The following is a 20,028-nucleotide window of genomic DNA, read 5'->3' as shown; positions in this document are numbered from 1 at the left end:
GTGTGTGTGTGTGTGTGTGTGTGTGTGTGTGTGTGTGTGTGTCTGTAGTTGTCTGTCCGTCTGTCTCTTTGCCTCTCTCTTTTGTTTCGCCTCCGTCCGCCCTCCTGTCTGTGTCTGTCTGTGTGTCTGTCTGTGTGTCTGTCTGTCTGTGTGTGTGTGTGTGTGTGTGTGTGTGTGTGTGTGTGTGTGTGTGTGTGTGTGTGAGTGTATGTGTGTGTGTGTGTGTGTCTGTAGTTGTCTGTCCGTCTGTCTCTTTGCCTCTCTCTTTTGTTTCGCCTCCGTCCGCCCTCCTGTCTGTGTTTGTCTGTGTGTCTGTCTGTGTGTGTGTGTGTGTGTGTGTGTGTGTGTGTGTGTGTGTGTGTGTGTGTGTGTGTGTGTGTGTGTCTGTAGTTGTCTGTCCGTCTGTCTCTTTGCCTCTCTGTTTTGTTTTTTTTCTCCTGATTCAAATGGTGTGTGTGTGTGTGTGTGTGTGTGTGTGTGTGTGTGTGTGTGTGTGTGTGTGTGTGTGTGTGTGTGTGTGTACTTAACCTTGTGTAAGCTTATGTGCGGGTGTGGTATTAATAGTCAAATTATTATTCAGTATTCATGTCATGTGTACATTAGCTTGTGTACATCCGGCGTGTGTGTGTGTGTGTGTGTGTGTGTGTGTGTGTGTGTGTGTGTGTGTGTGTGTGTGTGTGTGTGTGTTGTAGAGATTTATGGTGCTTACTTTTGAGACGCCTGTTTGTTTTTCTATCTACCTGCTGTCCCCTTTTGTTTGTCTGTCCATCTGCTTGTCCTTATGTATGTATGTATGTATGTATGCATAAATGAATATATTTGTTTATATGAGAGAATGACGTTCATAAATTCTAAATAACCACTTCAAATAAAGACCCCGTGTGTGTTTAGTCATATGTATGGACACACATGGACACATCAACACATATGGATGAGCCTGTATAAGTATGGAGTATTCGCATAATCTCCTTCACTCCCAGACTCCTCTCATCCCTTTTTTTACGCGAGGAGGGTTGAGTGAGCATCATTATAAATATTAATGCCTGCTTATTGGGCTTTAATATCCTGTTTCCGCTCATCATATCACAAGACCTGTACTTGCTCCCCTTCCCCGCAGCATCCCAGCCACCAGATGACGCCTTCTCCCTACATATGCGCGTATTACCACTAAACAAAAAGGATAGACATGAGTTTTCTTATGCGCAAAGGTGAAGATGAGGTTTGTTCAGGTGTACTGCGAACTCACTGTCAACACTTCTGCTCTTTCTCCTAACAAGCGATTTCTGTACCCGTGTCATTGTGCTCGAAGGTCCAGAGAGGTACGGATGCTGGGGCCAGGTGAGGAAAAGAGGAATGGTCGGTTAGGGAAAGATGTTAGGTCAGGGAGGAGGAAAATGAGGGATGCTTGGTATGTTAGTGACTGGGTGAGAGAGAGGAGAGGAGAGGAGAGGAGGAGGAGGAGGAGGAGGATGGAGAAAAATTGTGAAAGCAAACGAAAAAGTAAAGAGGAGGAGGAAACAGAGGAGGAGGAAGAGGAGATAACGGTGGAGGGCATGAAAAGAAAAGAAAAGAACACTGAGAAAAGAACGAAAACAAAAGAACGAAAAAACGAAAGAAAGGGCACAGCAAGAAAAAAAATAGCGGAAATTCTGCAAGCGATATATAAAGATACTCGTCAGAGATAAGATGGAATTATACTATTTAGAGAAACAGATAAAAGCATGACTACTGTTTTAAAAGAATAGAAACGTGAGCGCGGGTTTAGAAGATAAAAACACAGGTGGTGAGATGAACAGGTATGCGACAGGTAAAACAGAAGATGCTGCTCACGGAAAGAGATAAGAGAAGAGAAGCTGCTCGGATGCTGAGGTAAAATTATGATGCGTCGAAAGATATTTACGAATGGAAAATAACACAACTGATAAAACACTTAAATGAAGATAGACTGCATGAGACAAAAAAAATATGATAATGATGAAAGATAAAAGAGGGAGGTCAGGTTAATGATATATAGAGGTAAAAATAAGTACCTAGATGATAAAAAAAAAATAAGGAAATGCAATGTGGATGTAATACGAAAAAAAATGTTAGTTAATAAACCAAACATAAATAAAAACATTGTAAAAGAAAAAAAAGGGAGGAAGTAAATGAGCCGGAAAGTGTGCAACGATGATAAGACAACGACAAAAAAAAAAGAAAAAAAGAAACTGTACAAGCAAACAAAGGAAGACAGACACGAAAAAAGAATTAAAGAGCCGAAGAACGAAAGGCCTCAAAAAAAAAAAAGACATGAAAGAAGAAATAAAGAACCAAAAGAACGTGTGAGACCGCAAGAAAAAAGAAAATAAGAAACGAAAGACGAAATAAAGAACCAAAAGAACGAGTGAGACCGCAAGAAAAAAGAAAATAAGACACGAAAGAAGAAATAAAGAACCAAAAGAACGTGTGAGACCGCAAGAAAAAAGAAAATAAGACACGAAAGAAGAAATAAAGAACCAAAAGAACGAGTGAGACCGCAAGAAAAAAGAAAATAAGACACGAAAGAAGAAATAAAGAACCAAAAGAACGTGTGAGACCGCAAGAAAAAAACAAAAACCAGACACGAAAGCTGAAATAAAGAGCCAAAGAACGTGAGGCCTCAAAAAAATAATAGACACGATAAATGAAATAAAGAACCAAAAGAACGAGTGAGGCCGCAAAAAAACAGACACGAAAGCAGAAATAAAGAGCCAAAGAACGTGTGAGGCAAAAAAAATAAGAAAAGAAAATACATGAAAGAGAGATCCAAAGAAAATTAAAGACACAAAACAAGCAATAGGGAGCCAGAGACCGTGTGAGGGCCCAGGAAATAAAGACAGCGGGGTAATACGGGGCACCATAAGAGGCAGGAACACCCTTACACACGCTGCTGGAGGGAACAAAGGAGGCAGGAGGCCGAGTATTAGGGGTGATGGGCAAGATGCGTTCACTGTTCCGTGTTCACATTGTTCCTCTGGCCAGCGCTGAGGAACAAAGGCGGCGGTAGGGGAGCAAGGGAGTGATTAAGGCATGTGTGGGATTTACATAATAGTCCACCCTGAGAGAGAGAGAGAGAGAGAGAGAGAGAGAGAGAGATGAGTCAGGGATGAGTCAGGGATGTCTTAGAGGGTGGTTGGGTGACACCTGCATCCGGTCATGCACCTGTTATCATGTAAGCAACAGGTGTGTGTGTGTGTGTGTGTGTGTGTGTGTGTGTGTAGTAGTAGCAGTAGTAGTAGCAGTAGTAGTAGTAGAAATATCGCCATTTACAGAAGAAGAAAAGATCATGTATGTGTAATTCACCCACGGTCGTAAACTCATGGTCGGAAAAGGCTTTTATGTCCTCATTTCATAGACCTATGGCTACGGCTGGAATCACATACATCACATCCAACGACCCCTCTCCCAAGATCGAGCCCCTCACCCATACACAAGAGGGGACACTGACCGCTCCTGTCATCGAAAAACCGTATGGCATGAGCGGTGTGCGTACCCCTTCCTGCCCGGGTGGCAATCAAGCGCGTTATCCTCTACACCACGAGACGGCGTTCCACCTTGAAGCGGTATCTTGAAGCAAAAACAAGTAGAGAATCGGTAATTACAGACTTTAATTACCCTCAAACAGGTGCACGCTTCTTCAGGTGGAATATGAACATCAAGTTTTTGTTTACTCTACCCCCGAGAGGCTCCAGGCGCATGAATGACAAGACGAACCAAGCAGCGAGGCATTAAGACATTCACATACCTCTACAGAACGCCTTTTTCTCCGACCACGGGAACCACCACAGCTACACCCCGAAGGCTACAAACACACACACACACACACACACACACACACACACACACACATACACACATAGATATGAGTACCACAAATCCTACATAAGCACCCTCGCCTAAGACAAGAAGTTACCCAAGACGATCAGGTTACAGAGGACTACCGGATTCCATGCCGCCGCTTAGGCCTACAGATTCAATAAGTCTCCCCTCCACACTACGCCTAAGAGAAAAGAAAACGGTTATGAATAGTAAAAAGGAATTATGATGTTTTAACTAAGTTCTCTTTCTCTTCTACCTCATTAGCTATCTTTTTTTTAACATTCCTGTATGGTTCCAGTAGCTAGTCTTTTTTTTTCTCTATATTTTTTTTTCTTTTTTTTTTTTTCTTTTTTTGGTCTCTCTACAGGTTAGATTCCAGCCAGGTATGCAAGCTAATCTACGTCGTCTGTCTTTATCACTCCCATATTCACCTTTCTCTCTCTCTCTCTCTCTCTCTCTCTCTCTCTCTCTCTCTCTCTCTCTCTCTCTCTCTCTCTCTCTCTCTCTCTCTCTCTCTCTCTCTCTCTCTCTCTCTCTCTCTCTCTCTCTCTCATAAAAAATACATACTGTTCATAAATCTTTAGTACACTAGAGATATTAGAAAATCAAATTATATTGCCTGCCATAAAATTTCAATAAAGGCGGCCAGCAGTATTTTTTTATGATGATATTCAAAGCGGGAGAGGTTCATTACTTTATATTTCCCATTAGCATTATATATACTACTTGTTATTTATTTCTTGCATTCATTTTTTGCTCAGCCGTATATTAATTTAGTCTTTTTTGTGCGTCTTGAGATTGATAGCAATACCTCGCGGCGAGCTTTCCATTTGGTGTGCACCTAATGACTTTATCTGGTAATGTTTGTGTGTTCTGCCTGAAGATTCAACACGTTGTCTCAGAGGCTTTTTTCGCCTTCAAAGGAAATGCGTTTTCTTTGTTTTTGTTTTATCAACAGGGAACTTTTTCAGCGGATATTTCTTTTACTGCAAAATCCAGAGTCTTGTCTTTTGTTCTTTCGCTCGTCAACGTTCCGTCCCGCCAGCACGAGGCGCCGCCGGCCCTCCCCCGAGCCTGGCCACACTCTGACGAGGGTGAATCTGCCGCCGCGGCTGGTCTCGCCTTCAGGCTCCGGGTCACGAGGCAGCGAGAGCCACTCCGCGGGGAAGGCAGACCAGTCCAATGTCCAAACAGTGTCACTTAGGCAACGTTATTAGTCTCATGCCATCGACGAGGCTTTAACAACACCTAATTCCTACTCCCTCAGCACGTAGCTGGATGAAATGGAGGAAGGCCCTGCAATACACCCGCTGAAAGGGAGCGGTAATGTTGGAAAGAAAAAAAATCACTAAAAGAAAGGAGGCGTCAGACGGGAGGAATGTCTCCTAACAAGATTTTCTTATTAACAATCCGTTTCGTGTTTTGGGACGTGGCGTTGTTAACCTTATGAGACATTCCAGAGCACGGCCCGAGCGAGACACACTCAGACAAACGACCCGAGGAATATGGAGAGACGCCGCACCCCATTAGCTTATATTCACTTGTCCTTTTTTGCAGACAAGGTCAGGCCTCCTAAAAAGCTACTACCTGTCTGCCTACCTCTCAACCCCTACCTGTCCGCTCCTGTCACCTGTGGATGTTCATTTCAGCTCTGACTTTCGATAACAACATTGACATAAGAAAATGGAAAATACATAGAAGGAAAACACACGTAAATTAACCGTCATCAATCATATATACTCACTCTCATCTTACCAAAGTATTGAAAGGTATGGGAGCACGTCAGTAAGTGTAAAAAACATAAGAACATAAGAACATAAGAACACCTCATTCAACTCGTATAACTCACTCCCTTTACATACCGAGACCTCAGTCCTTCCTTCACTTCTCCCTCACCCCACATCACCTCGCAGCTCATTCCACACTCAATCATCACCCTAGCACATCCTTCTCACTCCTTACAAGACTCCAGTATAATCACTTCAAATAAATCTCTCTCTCTCTCTCTCTCTCTCTCTCTCTCTCTCTCTCTCTCTCTCTCTCTCTCTCTCTCTCTCTCTCTCTCTCTCTCTCTCTGACACCTCGGCAATTACATAAGCTCCCATTCCCCACTCAGCACTCCATCCATTTTTCACTCCCCGTCCCCTCACCCCACCCCCATGTCCCTCCCCACCCCACCCTCACCTTTCTCAGGACACACTAAGCATAGGCACTTCCGCTTCAGGAGTTTCCCAAGCAGAGTAACGTGGGCAGTGTGGGAAACCATCACTCATAATAACAACTCCTCCCCCTCCATCTCTTTAATTTCCCCTTCCACCTCTAACCCGGATTTTACCCCCCACCCCCACGCCTCTTACCACTCGACTCCCCAACCCACTATTTTAAAGACACTATTCGTTATCCATACTCCACTATCCTTGCTACTACTACTACTACTACTACTACTCCCTCCTTGATCCACTCCCCATATCGACTATTCCTGCCATCTCTTATCACTCCCCTACTCCCCCTCTCCCCACAAAACGTTACGGCAATAAAGTTCTTTCCTCCTCTTCTTGGCTTCACGCCCACACACGTCCCAGCTCCTGCCTGCCTGCCCTTCGACTCTCTCTCTCTCTCTCTCTCTCTCTCTCTCTCTCTCTCTCTCTCTCTCTCTCTCTCTCTCTCTCTCTCTCTCTCTCTCTCTCTCTGGACACTATTAGCCACGATAACGTTATTTCTCCCTCTTCCTCTCTCCTTCGCCGCCCCGCCACAGCCTAGCCTGACCCGAGTCCAGTCCACCCAAACATAATTCACTCGTCTCGCCAGCTTTCTAATATTAGCGTGTGCGTGTGTGTGTGTGTGTGTGTGTGTGTGTGTGTGTGTGTGTGTGTGTGTGTGTGTGTGTAGATTTATTTAGACGTGCGCATGTGCTAACCTTGGTAATACACACACACACACACACACACACACAACTCACAAAAGGAAGGTAAAAATTATATCAAGTCTTTCCTTTCGCCGCTCTCAGAAGGAAGGACCAGAATGCCCCAGCCTAAGCCTCTCCCTCCCTCCCTCCTACCCCCCTCCCCAGCCACCCACACCCTAAGTCAGGTCTGGCCTACCTTGCCTACCAGTACCAGATACCTGCCTCTTACCTCCTTCCCTCCCTCCCTCACCCCTTCCCTCACCATCATCCCAGTAACTTCCTCCTCCTCCTCCTCCTCCTCCGACCCTTCCTCTCCATCGTTCCTCCACGTACGTTCTAACTCTTCTCTCCTCCTTGTAATCCTCTTCCAATTCCACAAACCTATCTTTAGTACTTCTCTCCTGCCCTCCCTCCATCCAGTCCTGCTCCCTTTCTCCTCTCTCCAATCTTCCCGACTCTCCCTCCCTCCCGTCCTCATCTCTCCAATCTAACCAGCTCTCCATACCTTCCTCCACTCTCCCACCTTCCCTCCTCTCCCCAGTCTTAACTCTCCCTCCCTCCTTCCCTCCCGCCCCGCTCGCCTTCTGAGGGACGTTAGAGAAGGGTCTGGATGGGCGGGCGGCGGAGGAAGAGCGGTGGGCGGCGGGGCGGGCGGGGCGGGCCGGGGCAGACCGGGGCTCCTCTAGTCTTAGCGGGGCTCGGGGTTTTTATCGGCACCTACGAGGAAAATCTCCTCCGCCTTGTCGTTAGGCGGGAGCGGCGGCGAGGCTGTTTCCCCGCCTAACCCCATCCAGGTGTAAATATCTCACCTGTACTCCCCGGCCATTAATTAACGCTTTTTCTTATTATTCCCTCTGTATCTCCGTCATCCTCTCCGCCCGTCCTTCGGTACCTGCCATCCATTTACCTTCAAGGCCCAGCCACAAAAGCCCTGTGGTACCTTCCAGCCGTGTTTACGACCAGGGGCACGGCTCCCACAATGACTGGCCGCCGCGCTGCCCTTCGCTCCCGCCGCGGCCCCGCCAGACACTCGCCGCCCGGAGACTTCAACGGCGGATAAGTAGGCATCCTCCCGCCGCCGCCGCCCCGGCCGCAGCCTCAGCGGCCCGCCGTTCTCACCCCGCCGCCCTCCCGGCTGCTTTCCTTTCTCCTTGGAACGAAGACATGAAAAACCTCGCGAAGCATTCTGGGATGTCCAGCACACCTTCAAGGTAAAACCCGCCATCGGGCAAACCGCGCGCCACTGTTGCCACGTCTCGCCCCAGGCGGTGGACAGCGTTGCCAAGTTTACTCAAGCCCTGCCTTCGCCTCAGGACATCTGATCAAAAATTGGAGGGAGAACTTCTTTCCCGCAGGGCGTTGAGGCTTCTGCCCGTGCGCGGGGGCGGGCAAGGGGGGAAACAGACAGTGGGGGGAGCGGCGGGGCGGCGGGCGAGGTAATAAGAGTGACAGCGGTTGTTTACTACACCTGCCCCTCAGCGGTGAGCGAGGCGAGCACGGCCCGGGACAGGGGACGCCCGGGCCCGGCCTGGACGTTCGTCGCGGCTCGCCACGCTCTTCTCGCGCCTCGCTCTCTCCCTCCGCCTCATCCGCCTCCGAGAAATTAAACATACATCAGGGAGTGAGGCAGGAGAGGGAGAGAGAAAGAGGGAGGCGAAAAGAGCGCAGACTAAAAAGCTTACCGCCCAGGTCAGTCTAGACGTTGGTCAGAATTACAATGAGATAGAAGAAACGCGACGGGCGGAGCTGCGGCGGGAGATGGGGGTGCAGCGGACTGCCAGCTGTCGCCAGCTGCCCGCTGCCCTACCAACCGTCCCACAGCTGATGGCTCTGCCACACGCCCTCTATCCTGCCCCAAGCTGGCCAGGACACGGGGCCTGGGAGACAATACAGAGGCAACTTTGGCAATCACTGGGCAGTCTCACAATGCATTATATATCCTCAAAACTAAAAGTTCCCCTGATCATTTTTTGCCAGCAAAGCCGTGGCTCCCTGCGTCTCGGAGTCTACTTGATGAAGACTGGACATATTTATATTGATGCTGCGCGACGGTACATCGGCGAAGACGTCCTCTAACCCCGCTGGAAGGGCGAGATCGAGCCCAGGAGGGACGGCGGGATCTGGTGACATGCGGCAGACGAGGCCTGACTACAGGTGGGCCGGGGAGACCCGCACTAATGTCCACTCGCTTCGTATTTTCTTACAATGATTCGCCTCCGTCCCGTCCCGAGCCGCGCCTTACGCACGGGGGACATAAGGAGCAGAGTCGCGTGGCCGGGAGGCAGGTGGTCGGGCTGAATATGGAGATGGGGTGGGCATGCGGGTATCTCGTCCCTTCAGGTAGATAATGGCAGGTGAGCAGTTCCCCCCTGGTCTACCTGCTTCCCCACCCCTTCCTCCTCCTCCTCCTCCTTCTCCTCCTCCTCCTCTCTTGGCGTCACTCAAGCATAAGACTCCTGGGGCTGGCAGTCGCATTCCCTCAGGCTACCCAGACGCCACCCTCTGTCCTTGCTCCTCGTCTTCTGACTCTTTTCTTGCTGCTGGTGCTTCCTGAGGGTGTTGTGGTGCTTCTTTGGTGCTGTGTTGAGGACGGCGTGCTGGTGTGCGGCTCTGACAGTGCCGACGTGGACTGGAGGAAAACAAACGACGATAAGTGTGGAGGGACAACGTGCGAGACCTTCAAGGTTAAGGACAAAGCAACGAGGTGATCAGTGTGTGAAGATAAACTGTGATTCCTGCCCGGACAATGCTTGGCTCCGCGTCCTGCTGAGCGAGTGGTGATGCTGTGACTCGAGCACCGCCAACAGTACCAGCACAGCCGCCCCAGCCGAGCCGTAATCTGTGTTCCCTTGGCGCTATCAGCTGGCAGTTCGTAGCATCATGGCCATGTCCCCACTGAACGTCGGCAGCCCCTCGGAGGCCCTCAAACGCAAGTCTCCTGATGACACTGAAGGAGTCGTGCTCTCCCTACGCAAAAACCACGTGACGACGCCTCTCTCCCTCACCACCACCACGACCAACAACACACAGGTCTTCTCCGTCATCGATGGCCAGATAATGCAGGACGACGTGTGCGACGACGTCGTTGACGATGTTGTGGACGACGTGGCTGACGACGGAGATGACGAGGTAAGTCAGCACAGTGAATCGTGCGGCCAAAGCTGCCCCTCCTGCACGGCGCCTCGCGTCGTGTGCTGAGGCCACGTGTTTAGCCTCGAGTGAGGGACGTACGCAGTTACAGGCGAGGCACATGGTAGGGGCAGGGCAGGCGCACACAGATAACCGATAAACTCCCGCTTGTGTAAATAAACAGGACTCAAAACAAACCCGCCACGCGCCCCGCCCCGCCAGACGATGCTCCGGGGCAGCACACGCATGCGACACCTTCCCTTTCCTGGCCGCCCCGTGTTGGGATATCTCGCCTCCCATTCTATTCCTGGCCTTAAGGCGCTCTCGTCCCTTCTCACACACCTATATTTAGATGCTGTGAAGCGTTCCCAGGGCGGGCGGCGGCGTGTGGGGGCGGGATCAGCTGGTGGCCGTGGGGTGCGCGTAGACGGGTCACCCCGAGGCAAGTCTTTGTGTCCACGGTGGTTTTCGGGAATGGCCTGAAGCGCCGTCTCGTGCCCGCTGGATTACCTCCCTAAGTGACGCCGGACCGCTATACCCTCGGGGGGGAGAGCGAGAGGGAAATAGGAGACTACTAAGAGCGTCCACCGAGCCTCGCACACACAGGTTTCCCGTTGCCGTGGCTGTTGACGTAGTTTTGCATGATTGAATCCGACCTCTCACACGTGGTAGGGGAAGTGGAGGTCACGGAGAGTGTTTAGATAAGCGAATGCCCGAGCGTAGAGGAGGAAGAGGAGGAGGAGGAGGAGAGGAAGGAGGAGGTATCAGCTGGGCGCCTGAAGGAGTAAGGTCCGCTGCCTTCGCCGAGCACAGCCACGCCGAGTCAACATACATGTTCACGATTTGACCAAGACCACTCCTGCCCCGGCTCTTCCTCCTCCTCCACCGTGGCGTGTGTTTGACTTCTGGCATGTGGACCCAAGGGTGGAAAGGGAAGTGGAGGGCCGCCGCCACTCCACACAAGTAGACACTCACCACTCCAGGAGAACACGACCCTCCACCCAGGCAGACAGACAGCCACGGTCACACATCCACTCACATAAGTTGACACTCACGTGCTCACACAAGCAGAAAATGACCAGTATACACACACACACACACACACACACACACACACACACACACACACACACACACACACACACACACACACACACACTAGCCGATCAGGACACAGGAGACAAGAAAATAAACAAGAAAAAGATCCACAAGAAGAAAAGACATTTACCACTCCACGCACCAAACTTATACTCTGACAAACCGGGAAGTGGGCGCTGGGCGGGAGGATGAGGAGCGGGAAGGAGGATGAATAGGCCTCACGGATGAAGACAGACGAAAAGACAGTGAAACGAACAGACAGCAACAGGACGCATAGAACGCCCCGAACCCTCCGTCAGCAGCGAAAACGTGTGGCTCTGATGTGCCATTGTTCTAGAGGAAGGTGTCGTGTGTGTGTGTCAAGGGCCTTCGCGGACACACAAGAGGCGGTGTCCAGTACAGTAAGGCAGGCAGCACCGCCACACAAAGAGACGAGTGGCTTCCATTTCTCCCCGCACAGGAGCCTCACCCTTATGCCGAGGGGACGCACAGGCCGAGTGGGAGTCAAGAGGAAAGATAAAGCTTGTGCAAAATCCTCCGAAAAGCTTTCATGCTGTCATTCACTCTCGATGCGAATGAATGACGCAAGAGGTGACTCGATTGTGCTTTGTGGGACGACGGCTTGACCCTTAGGAGAAGATGGGGCCTCCTCCTCCTCCTCCTCCTTCTCGCTTCCTCCTTTTTCTCATCGTTTACTCCTTTGGGTTTCTTCAAATGTATTCCTTCATCTTTCAGTTTTTTCTCTTCTTTTTTTTTTTTGTTTGCTTCCTTCATTTTCTCGTTTTTCTGCTACCACTCCAAATCCTCCTCCGCTTCTCCTACTTCATTCCTCCTCCCTCCTCCTCCTCCTTCTCCTCCTTCGTGCGTCCATTACCATTCCTTCTTTCTATGTTAGTTGGATTCGTTTTGAGTCACTTTGCTTGTCCAACATCTGCTTCTCCTTCTTCCTATTCAGTATTTTTCCTTCCTCCTCCTTCCATTCCTACCTCCTGATCATTTCCTTCTCCTTTCCTTCTCTAGTTCAACGTTGTCTACCTCTTCCTTGCACACATTTTTCAAGTATATGTTTTCCAAGCTCATATCTTCCCTCATAAAACATGGGCAGAAGAATAGTAGTGATGAGACAAAGCGGAGAAGATAATGGAAAAATGCTGATTAATCTTTTACCTGTTGTTTCACGTGTAAATGGAGGCTTATGAAAGGAGAAGATGATAGGTAATTCTCTCTCCCTCTCCCTCTCCCTCTTAGACATACTCCTTTTAAGATTATAAAAAAAAGAAGCAAAAGTAACGAATGTATTTGAAGATAAACATTACGAGAAATTAGTTATTTTTTTTTTTTTTGGTATGCGATTGTAAACATTTATTTTTTTGTTTGTATTTTAGGCAAACATGCGAGTCACGCCTCACCTCTACGTGCCGTACACACACACACACACACACACACACACACACACACACACACACACACACACACACACACACACACACACACGCACACAGGAGTTAATATTACGGGTCAAATTGAACAACACACAAAGAAGACATGTTTAAGGTACAGGCCCTTCCTTCCCTTTTATTCCTCCTCCTCTTCCTCCTCCTCCTCTTCCTCCTCCTCCTCCTCTAGGTTCACTGACCGACGTGGTGATCTGATGAAATGTGTGAGAAAACGAATAAAGACAACTCAGTGTGTGTGTTTGTGTAATTATAATGGTAGTGTGTGTGTGTGTGTGTGTGTGTGTGTGTGTGTGTGTGTGTGTGTGTGTGTGTGTGTGTGTGTGTGTGTGTGTGTGTGTGTGTGTGTGTGTGTGTGTGTGTGTGTGTGTGTGTTTTCCTTGATTTTTGTTCTTCCTCTCTTACTCTTCCTTCTCGCGTTTTTTTTTTTTTTTTTTTTTACTTTCTATTTCTGGCGCTGTTTGCTTTCAGTTTCTTTTAGTTCGTTTTCTTTCATCCGTTAAGTCAAGCCAAAAATAGTCTTCCTTTTTTTGTAAGTAAGAGTAATGAAAAAAAAATAACAAAAAGAGAAAAGACGAAACAAAGTCAAATATTTACCGACACTCACTTTTATCTTTTTTCCCATCTATCAGTTTTTGTGACTTTTTTTTTTTACTTTATTTTTCTTTCCACTTTTTCTTTTATTCTTTCTCGTGATCATCTTCGGTAAGTGTGTGTTGCCAAGTTTATTCCTTTTTCTCTTATTATTATTTTCCTCGTTTTTCTTTTTATTCTCATTCCTTCTCCTCCTGACTCCTCCTGACTCCTCCTCCTCCTCCTTTTCTTCTTCTTCCTCCCCCTCCTCCTCTTCCTTCTCCTCCTCCCGCTGGTCACCACTACACCGCAAGAATCATTTCACTTCCCTTACGAAATGTGCTTTCTGGCTTCCCTTGCTAACCACTCTGTATACTTTCACTACTCGCCGCCCCCCGAGGTGTGTGTGTGTGTGTGTGTGTGTGTGTGTGTGTGTGTGTGTGTGTGTGTGTGAGAGAGAGAGAGAGAGAGAGAGAGAGAGAGAGAGTACAACTGACCCTCCCCCCTTCCACACCTGCCCCGTCTTTCCGAACCTGCCCGGAATAACCAATTAATATTCCCCGTACTGGACGCACACACCTGTCTCGCCTCGGTACGCCACACCAATACCCCCACACACACCTGTCCGGGCCTTGTCTCCACACCTGATGTTATCGCCTCGCTTATCACCCCTGCTATCTCCCTCCACTGTTCCCTCCCCGAGCCTACTCACTGCCTCACTCTGACTCAATCACTTCTCTTATCTTTTTTCTTTCCAAACTGAACCACTACGTTAATCTTTTTCTTCTCAGACTGAACTACTCCACTAATCTTTCTCTTCTCAAACTGAACCACTACTCTAATCTTTCTCTTCTCAAACTGAACCACTACTCTAATCTTTCTCTTCTCAAACTGAACCACTACTCTAATCTTTCTCTTCTCAAACTGAACCACTACACTAATCTTTCTCTTCTCATACTGAACCACTACACTAATCTTTCTCTTCTCATACTGAACCACTACTCAAATCTTTCTCTTCTCAAACTGAACCACTACTCTAATCTTTCTCTTCTCATACTGAACCACTACTCTAATCTTTCTCTTCTCATACTGAACCACTCCACTAATCTTTCTCTTCTCATACTGAACCACTACGTTAATCTTTTTCTTCTCATACTGAACCACTACGTTAATCTTTTTCTTCTCATACTGAACCACTACTCTAATCTTTCTCTTCTCATACTGAACCACTCCACTAATCTTTCTCTTCTCATACTGAACCACTACGTTAATCTTTCTCTTCTCATACTGAACCACTCCACTAATCTTTCTCTTCTCATACTGAACCACTACGTTAATCTTTTTCTTCTCATACTGAACCACTACTCTAATCTTTTCTCTTCTCATACTGAACCAATACACTAATCTTTCCCTTCTCATACTGAACCACTACTCTAATCTTTCTCTTCTCATACTAAACCACCTACACTAATCTTTTCCCTTCTCATACTGAACCACTCCACTAATCTTTTTTCTTCTCAAACTAAACCAATACACTAATCTTTCTCTTCTCAAACTGAACCACTACTCTAATCTTTCTCTTCTCAAACTGAACCACTACACTAATCTTTCTCTTCTCAAACTGAACCACTACTATAATCTTTCTCTTCTCATACTGAACCACTACACTAATCTTTCTCTTCTCAAACTGAACCACTACTCTAATCTTTCTCTTCTCAAACTGAACCACTACTATAATCTTTCTCTTCTCAAACTGAACCACTACTCTAATCTTTCTCTTCTCAAACTGAACCACTACTATAATACTTTATTCTCAAACTGAACCACTATATAATCTCAGTTCTTCTCAAACTGAACCACTACTATAATCTTTCCGTCAAGTCGTTACGTCCGTTACAAATAAAAACTGTACGATATAATTACTTAAAAATCATCATGTTATTCTTTTATTTTCTCAAGCACTAGTAACTAAAATCTGTACAACATACTTCATTGCTAAATCCTGAAATCACTCCTTTTTTTTCCTCAGTGACTTGGAAGTATAAAATCGTACCATATAATTAACTCGTAAATCATTCTATCTTATAATCATATTCTTCATCTCCAAAATCAACTTCATCTTAACATGTTCACTAAATTTCTAAGCAATGATTTTATCGACCTTTTATCTGAACTCCTTTTTTACAATACTTTCTCTTACAACACTTCTAGCCAAAGAATATGTTGAAAGGAAGCTAGTGTATAATTTGCTTTTTTTCAAGCTTTGTGTATATAATTAACTGTAAATCTGATACTTTTCCCAATCACTTATTATTTTCGCTTGCAATTATACTCTTCTTTATCAGCGGGGATCTTTCTTTCTTTTTTTTCATCACCTTGCTCATCGTTATCTTCTATCGCTAACATTCGCCCATTGTCCTCGAGCTATCTTCTGCATTTGCCTCACATTCAATTCTTTGCTTTATCTTCCATTAGTCTCTCTCTCTCTCTCTCTCTCTCTCTCTCTCTCTCTCTCTCTCTCTCTCTCTCTCTCTCTCTCTCTCTCTCTCTCTCTCTCTCTCTCTCTCTCTCTCGTTCCTTTCATTCGGGTCTTGTCCATTACCAACGCATTCCGGCCATGATTTTCCTTCTTGCTGCTTCAGAGAATTAAACAGCAGGAGAAATAATTTGCACTCAGAGGCTTTTCAATAACGAGTCCCTTGAATAATCCATTGTGAGGCTTTTCTATTATCGAAGACACCAAGGAAGAAAAAAAATTAAGTGGGAAAGGATGGAAAAAAAAACGTATGAAGACTAGATGTGTTTTTTTTCTCGATGTTGATTTGTCTGAGATTCTTTTTTGTCTAACTGTTGCCTTATTATCTCTTTCGCGTTTTTTTTTCTTCTTTCCTGTAAATAGTTTGACTGGAGGGTTTACTAAGAAAAGAGGAAGTGGCGAAATGATGACTATGACTGTGTGTGTGTGTGTGTGTGTGTGTGTGTGTGTGTAATGAGCAGTGTTGGTGTGCGATGGAATTTCCTGGTTTGCCTGGTTTGCTGTGCGTTTACCAGGTCTCTCTCTCTCTCTCTCTCTCTCTCTCTCTCTCTCTCTCTCTCTCTCTCTCTCTCTCTCTCTCTCTCTCTCTCTCTCTCTCTCTCTCTCTCTCTCTCGTACAAGCTTTTCATTTTTTCCTTCATGATTTTTTTCCCTTCCCTCAATTTCCTTCTGGCTTTCCATTCCGCCTTCCTTCACCGGTCATTACTCTTCGTCAACCTATTTATCAACTATTCCTCCCTTCCTCTCTTCCTCCCGCGGGCCCGTGAGTCGTCGCTACTTTCGTCATAGTCCCTCATTACCTCCCTTCCTTTCGCTGCTCTTCTTCCTTGCTTCGTTATCGTGGTTTTGCTGCTTTTCACGTTTTCTTCGGTCAGTGTTTGCTTGTCTTTGTTTTTCGTTCAGCACTTGTTTCGTTCTTGTTGCTCATTGATTTTACTTTTTTTTTTTTTTTTTTTTTTTTGGTTGCTGGTTTTTGGTTAGCTCTCCTCTTCCTCCTCTTCATTCGCATTCTTCTTCTTCTTCTTCTTCTTCTTCCTTCTGTAACGGTAGGTTGATTGTCACTTGTCTTTCATTTGTTCTATTTTTTATTCTCCTGTTCATCTTGGAGTTCATTTTCATCTCATTTGAATATACAGATTTTTTATGTATTTGTGCCTCTCTCTCTCTCTCTCTCTCTCTCTCTCTCTCTCTCTCTCTCTCTCTCTCTCTCTCTCTCTCTCTCTCTCTCTCTCTCTCTCTCTCTCTCTCTCTCTCTCTCTCTCTCATCCATCATCACCTTCAAAACTCAACCGTTGCGTCACTCCTCCTCAACCCCGTCATTTGACTCCCATGGTACTAGTTTTCCTATCCACCGACACCACCACCACCACCACTGTCTTAACCGGATGGCTGACTCGCTGGCTGGGTGACTGGCTGGCTGGTTGGCTGTTCCTCTTTTTCTGCAAGACTCGATTTTCTCTCTTCACTAAGCTGTTTGTCTTCACTCGCGCCATCATTGTTGTTTCCAAAATGACGTTCTTTTCTTCTCCTTCCCCGGTTCTTTCTTTTCCAGGCATTGGCGTTTTTCTCTTCCCGTCTGAGAGTGTACACGACGTCAAATCATACGAGGCTCTATCTTCCTCTTTTTTTCTCTCCTTCTGTGGTTCCTCTCTTGTCCCATCCGATGTTCTTCTATTGGCTCCTCCGTTACGTTCTTCCCTGCTGTCATCCTCACACCCATCTTTTTTTGCCGTGCCCGACGCCCCTCCTGTCCCATCCCATGTTCTCTTATTGGCGCCTCCGTTAACTTGTTCGCTGTTGTCATCGTCCAAACACCTCCTGCCTCTGAGCCTCTCCCATTGTCGCCTTACACACGCCTCCTTGTCTTCTCTTCACTGCCTCCGTTGTCCCCGCCGCCGTGTTCCTATTGCCTCCTCCGTTACCTCCTGCATAGCCGCCTCCAGACACGTCCGGGCGCGGCGGGAGGGGCAGGATGAAGGCAGTCAAAGGTTGGCGGGTGCCTGCGGGCTCGGGGGCAGCTGGGCTCTCACCGCCAACACCCGCCATTGACCGCCGCAGACAGCACGGCAGATGTACCCAAGGCGCTGGAAGCCAACTCGGTGGATTCTTTCAAGATTACGAGCCTCGCTTCCCCCCTGTTTAGGCGTTTCAGGGCAGAGGCTTTGGTACACCTCGCTACTTTTCTCTCTCCAGCCTTCCCTGCCTTTTTTTGTGTGTAATTAAAGAGCCTTGGGAGGTACGAGATATATCGTTTGGGTGGTGACGCGAAATGGCTTTTACTGCACGTGAATGAATTAATCGGCAATTTCTCTGGGGTGTGAATGGCGCCGCTGATGGGACCGCAAGCATTTTTAGGCCTTGGGAACAAAATCTCGCTGAGGGTTTTCTGGACAACGCGAAGAAGGCAAGAGACAAACGAGGCTGAACGAGCCCATCATAACGTGACAAGGCATTCCTCGCGGCCAGGGGGGACAGAACGGCCTCACCCTCGGCCTCATGCTGCCTTCAAGCCTCGCAGAGTAAGAGTGAAACTTGGCTAAAGCGTGTGTGTACCTCTGTTAGTGCATGCGTACGTGTGTGTGTGTGTGTGTGTGTGTGTGTCAGCAGGCAGACCTATAGTGGCGCCAAGTGACCTATAACCGAGTCTCGTGACCTCCCAGCGTGCCCCGGGGTCAGCATTTTACTGTTTTCTGATGCAGCGGAGAGGGGGGAGGGTTAGGGGTGGTGCAGCGCGGGGTGGGGGTGAGGGGGGCTGTGGGGTGAAGGCAGGCGGGCCGCGGGCAGGCTTGGAAGGCACGCTAAAGGCTTTCCAAATGTATAAAGCCAGAGTTCAAGACAAAGAAAATCGGCCAAAGATGTTCGTGATTCCTTTGAGATGTAACTCGTTTATATGGTTTTTTTTTTAGGCAAGCTCGGTTGAGGTAGGATCTCTCTCTCCCTCTCTCCTCTCTCCTCTCTCTCTCTCTCTCTCTCTCTCTCTCTCTCTCTCTCTCTCTCTCTCTCTCTCTCTCTCTCTCTCTCTCTCTCTCTCTCTCTCTCTTAAAAGGCGTCGGAAACTATCTCATCTTATCGCAGAATTTGACCACCTCCACTCAGGCACCCTCTTCCTCCTCTCTCCCTCCCTTTATCTCTCTCTCCCTCTCTCCCTTTCCTCCTCCGCCCTTCCTCCCGCCACTTACTGTCCACCTTTTCTTCCTCGTAACCCCAAAAAAGGTTCACTTATAATTATGAAAGAAACGTTCAAGTGGTTCTATTTCCCCCATAACCTCTCTCTCTCTCTCTCTCTCTCTCTCTCTCTCTCTCTCTCTCTCTCTCTCTCTCTCTCTCTCTCTCTCTCTCTCTCTCTCTCTCTCTCTCTCTCTCTCTCTCTCTCTCTCTCTCTCTCTCTCTCTCTCTCTCTCTCTCTTTTGTGCATCATCATTATCATCCATCATCATTTTTTCAACTTTCTTTTACTTCTTTTTCCTTTTCCTTTTCATCTCTTTTTAAGCCATTTTTTTCCCTTCCCAGACGATTTGTTCTTGTAAAGCAGAGTATACTGGTCTCCTACACACACACACACACACACACACACACACACACACACACATACACACACACACACACACGCACACACACACACACACACACGGGTCATTACACAGCATCGGTAATGAACTTAACTTTTCTTCCTCTCATCCTCTGCCCACCAACCATTACCCTCACCCCTCACCAGAGCAGTACTTCCATTAGCAGACCCCCCCCTCCCTCCTTACCTCACCCCTTTACCTTAATTAAGCCCTAAGGTATTCGTCAGTGTTCCCTTTAATCACCCTCCTTCCCTTTACTTATGCCATTTACCTTATCATCCTCCTTCCCTTTAACTCTTTCTGCCTTTCGTATCATCTTTTCTTCCCTTTTATCACTCTTTCTCCATTCCTTCCTTTCTTACCTTCAAGTTTACCTTCATCTTCGTATTGATAACTTTTCATATTGTACACTTTTCAACCTTCTTCCTTTTCTCTCTTTTTTATTTTCTTCTTTTTTATTCTTTTCTTATTATTCATTTATATCTTCCCGTATTTTCTTCTTTTTTATTATTCTTTTTGTATTATTTATTTTATTTATTTCGTTTCTTCACTAAATCTATCGTGTTCATTCATTTATTCCTCTCTCTTCTTCCCATTACTCTCTTCAAGTTCTCTTTACTCTTTGTATTAACACCTTTTCATATATGCTGTTCAACCCTTTCCTCTCTCCTACACTTTTTTTCTGCCTTTTCTTCACTAAAGTTATCGTGTTCAGTCTCTTTTTCCTCTCCCTTTCTCCAATTACAATCTTCAAGTTCTCTTTAGTCTTCGCAATAACACCTTTTCATATATGGTGTTCAACTCTTTCCTCTCTCCAACACTTCTTTTTCTGCCTTTTCTTCAATAAATTTATCGTGTTGTCTCTTTTTCCTCTCCCTTCCTCCAATTACAATCTTCCAATTCTCTTTAGTCTCCGCATTAACACCT

The 20,028-nt window shown here is 47.0% G+C and overlaps 1 protein-coding gene across 3 annotated transcripts in view; it reads left to right on the top strand.

Annotated features, from left to right (window-relative positions):
* The first annotated feature begins 8,787 nt into the window (after window positions 1-8,787).
* LOC126994829 (transcription factor AP-2-epsilon-like) overlaps window positions 8,788-20,028 on the top strand; it is a 183,602-nt gene continuing 172,361 nt past the window's right edge. The window contains exon 1 of one of the 3 annotated variants that reach the window (XM_050854103.1): window positions 8,788-9,871. In XM_050854103.1, the coding sequence (XP_050710060.1) occupies window positions 9,623-9,871 (249 nt within the window). In that variant the 5' untranslated portion in view covers window positions 8,788-9,622. The remainder of the gene's footprint in view (window positions 9,872-20,028) is intronic. The other 2 variants (XM_050854108.1, XM_050854113.1) reach the window with 2 other exon arrangements.

This window comes from Eriocheir sinensis, chromosome 7, assembly GCF_024679095.1.
Source record: "Eriocheir sinensis breed Jianghai 21 chromosome 7, ASM2467909v1, whole genome shotgun sequence".
Taxonomy (NCBI): Eukaryota; Metazoa; Arthropoda; class Malacostraca; order Decapoda; family Varunidae; genus Eriocheir; species Eriocheir sinensis.
Note: the sequence above shows the minus strand (reverse complement) of the source record. Positions and strands in the feature narration are given on the sequence as shown.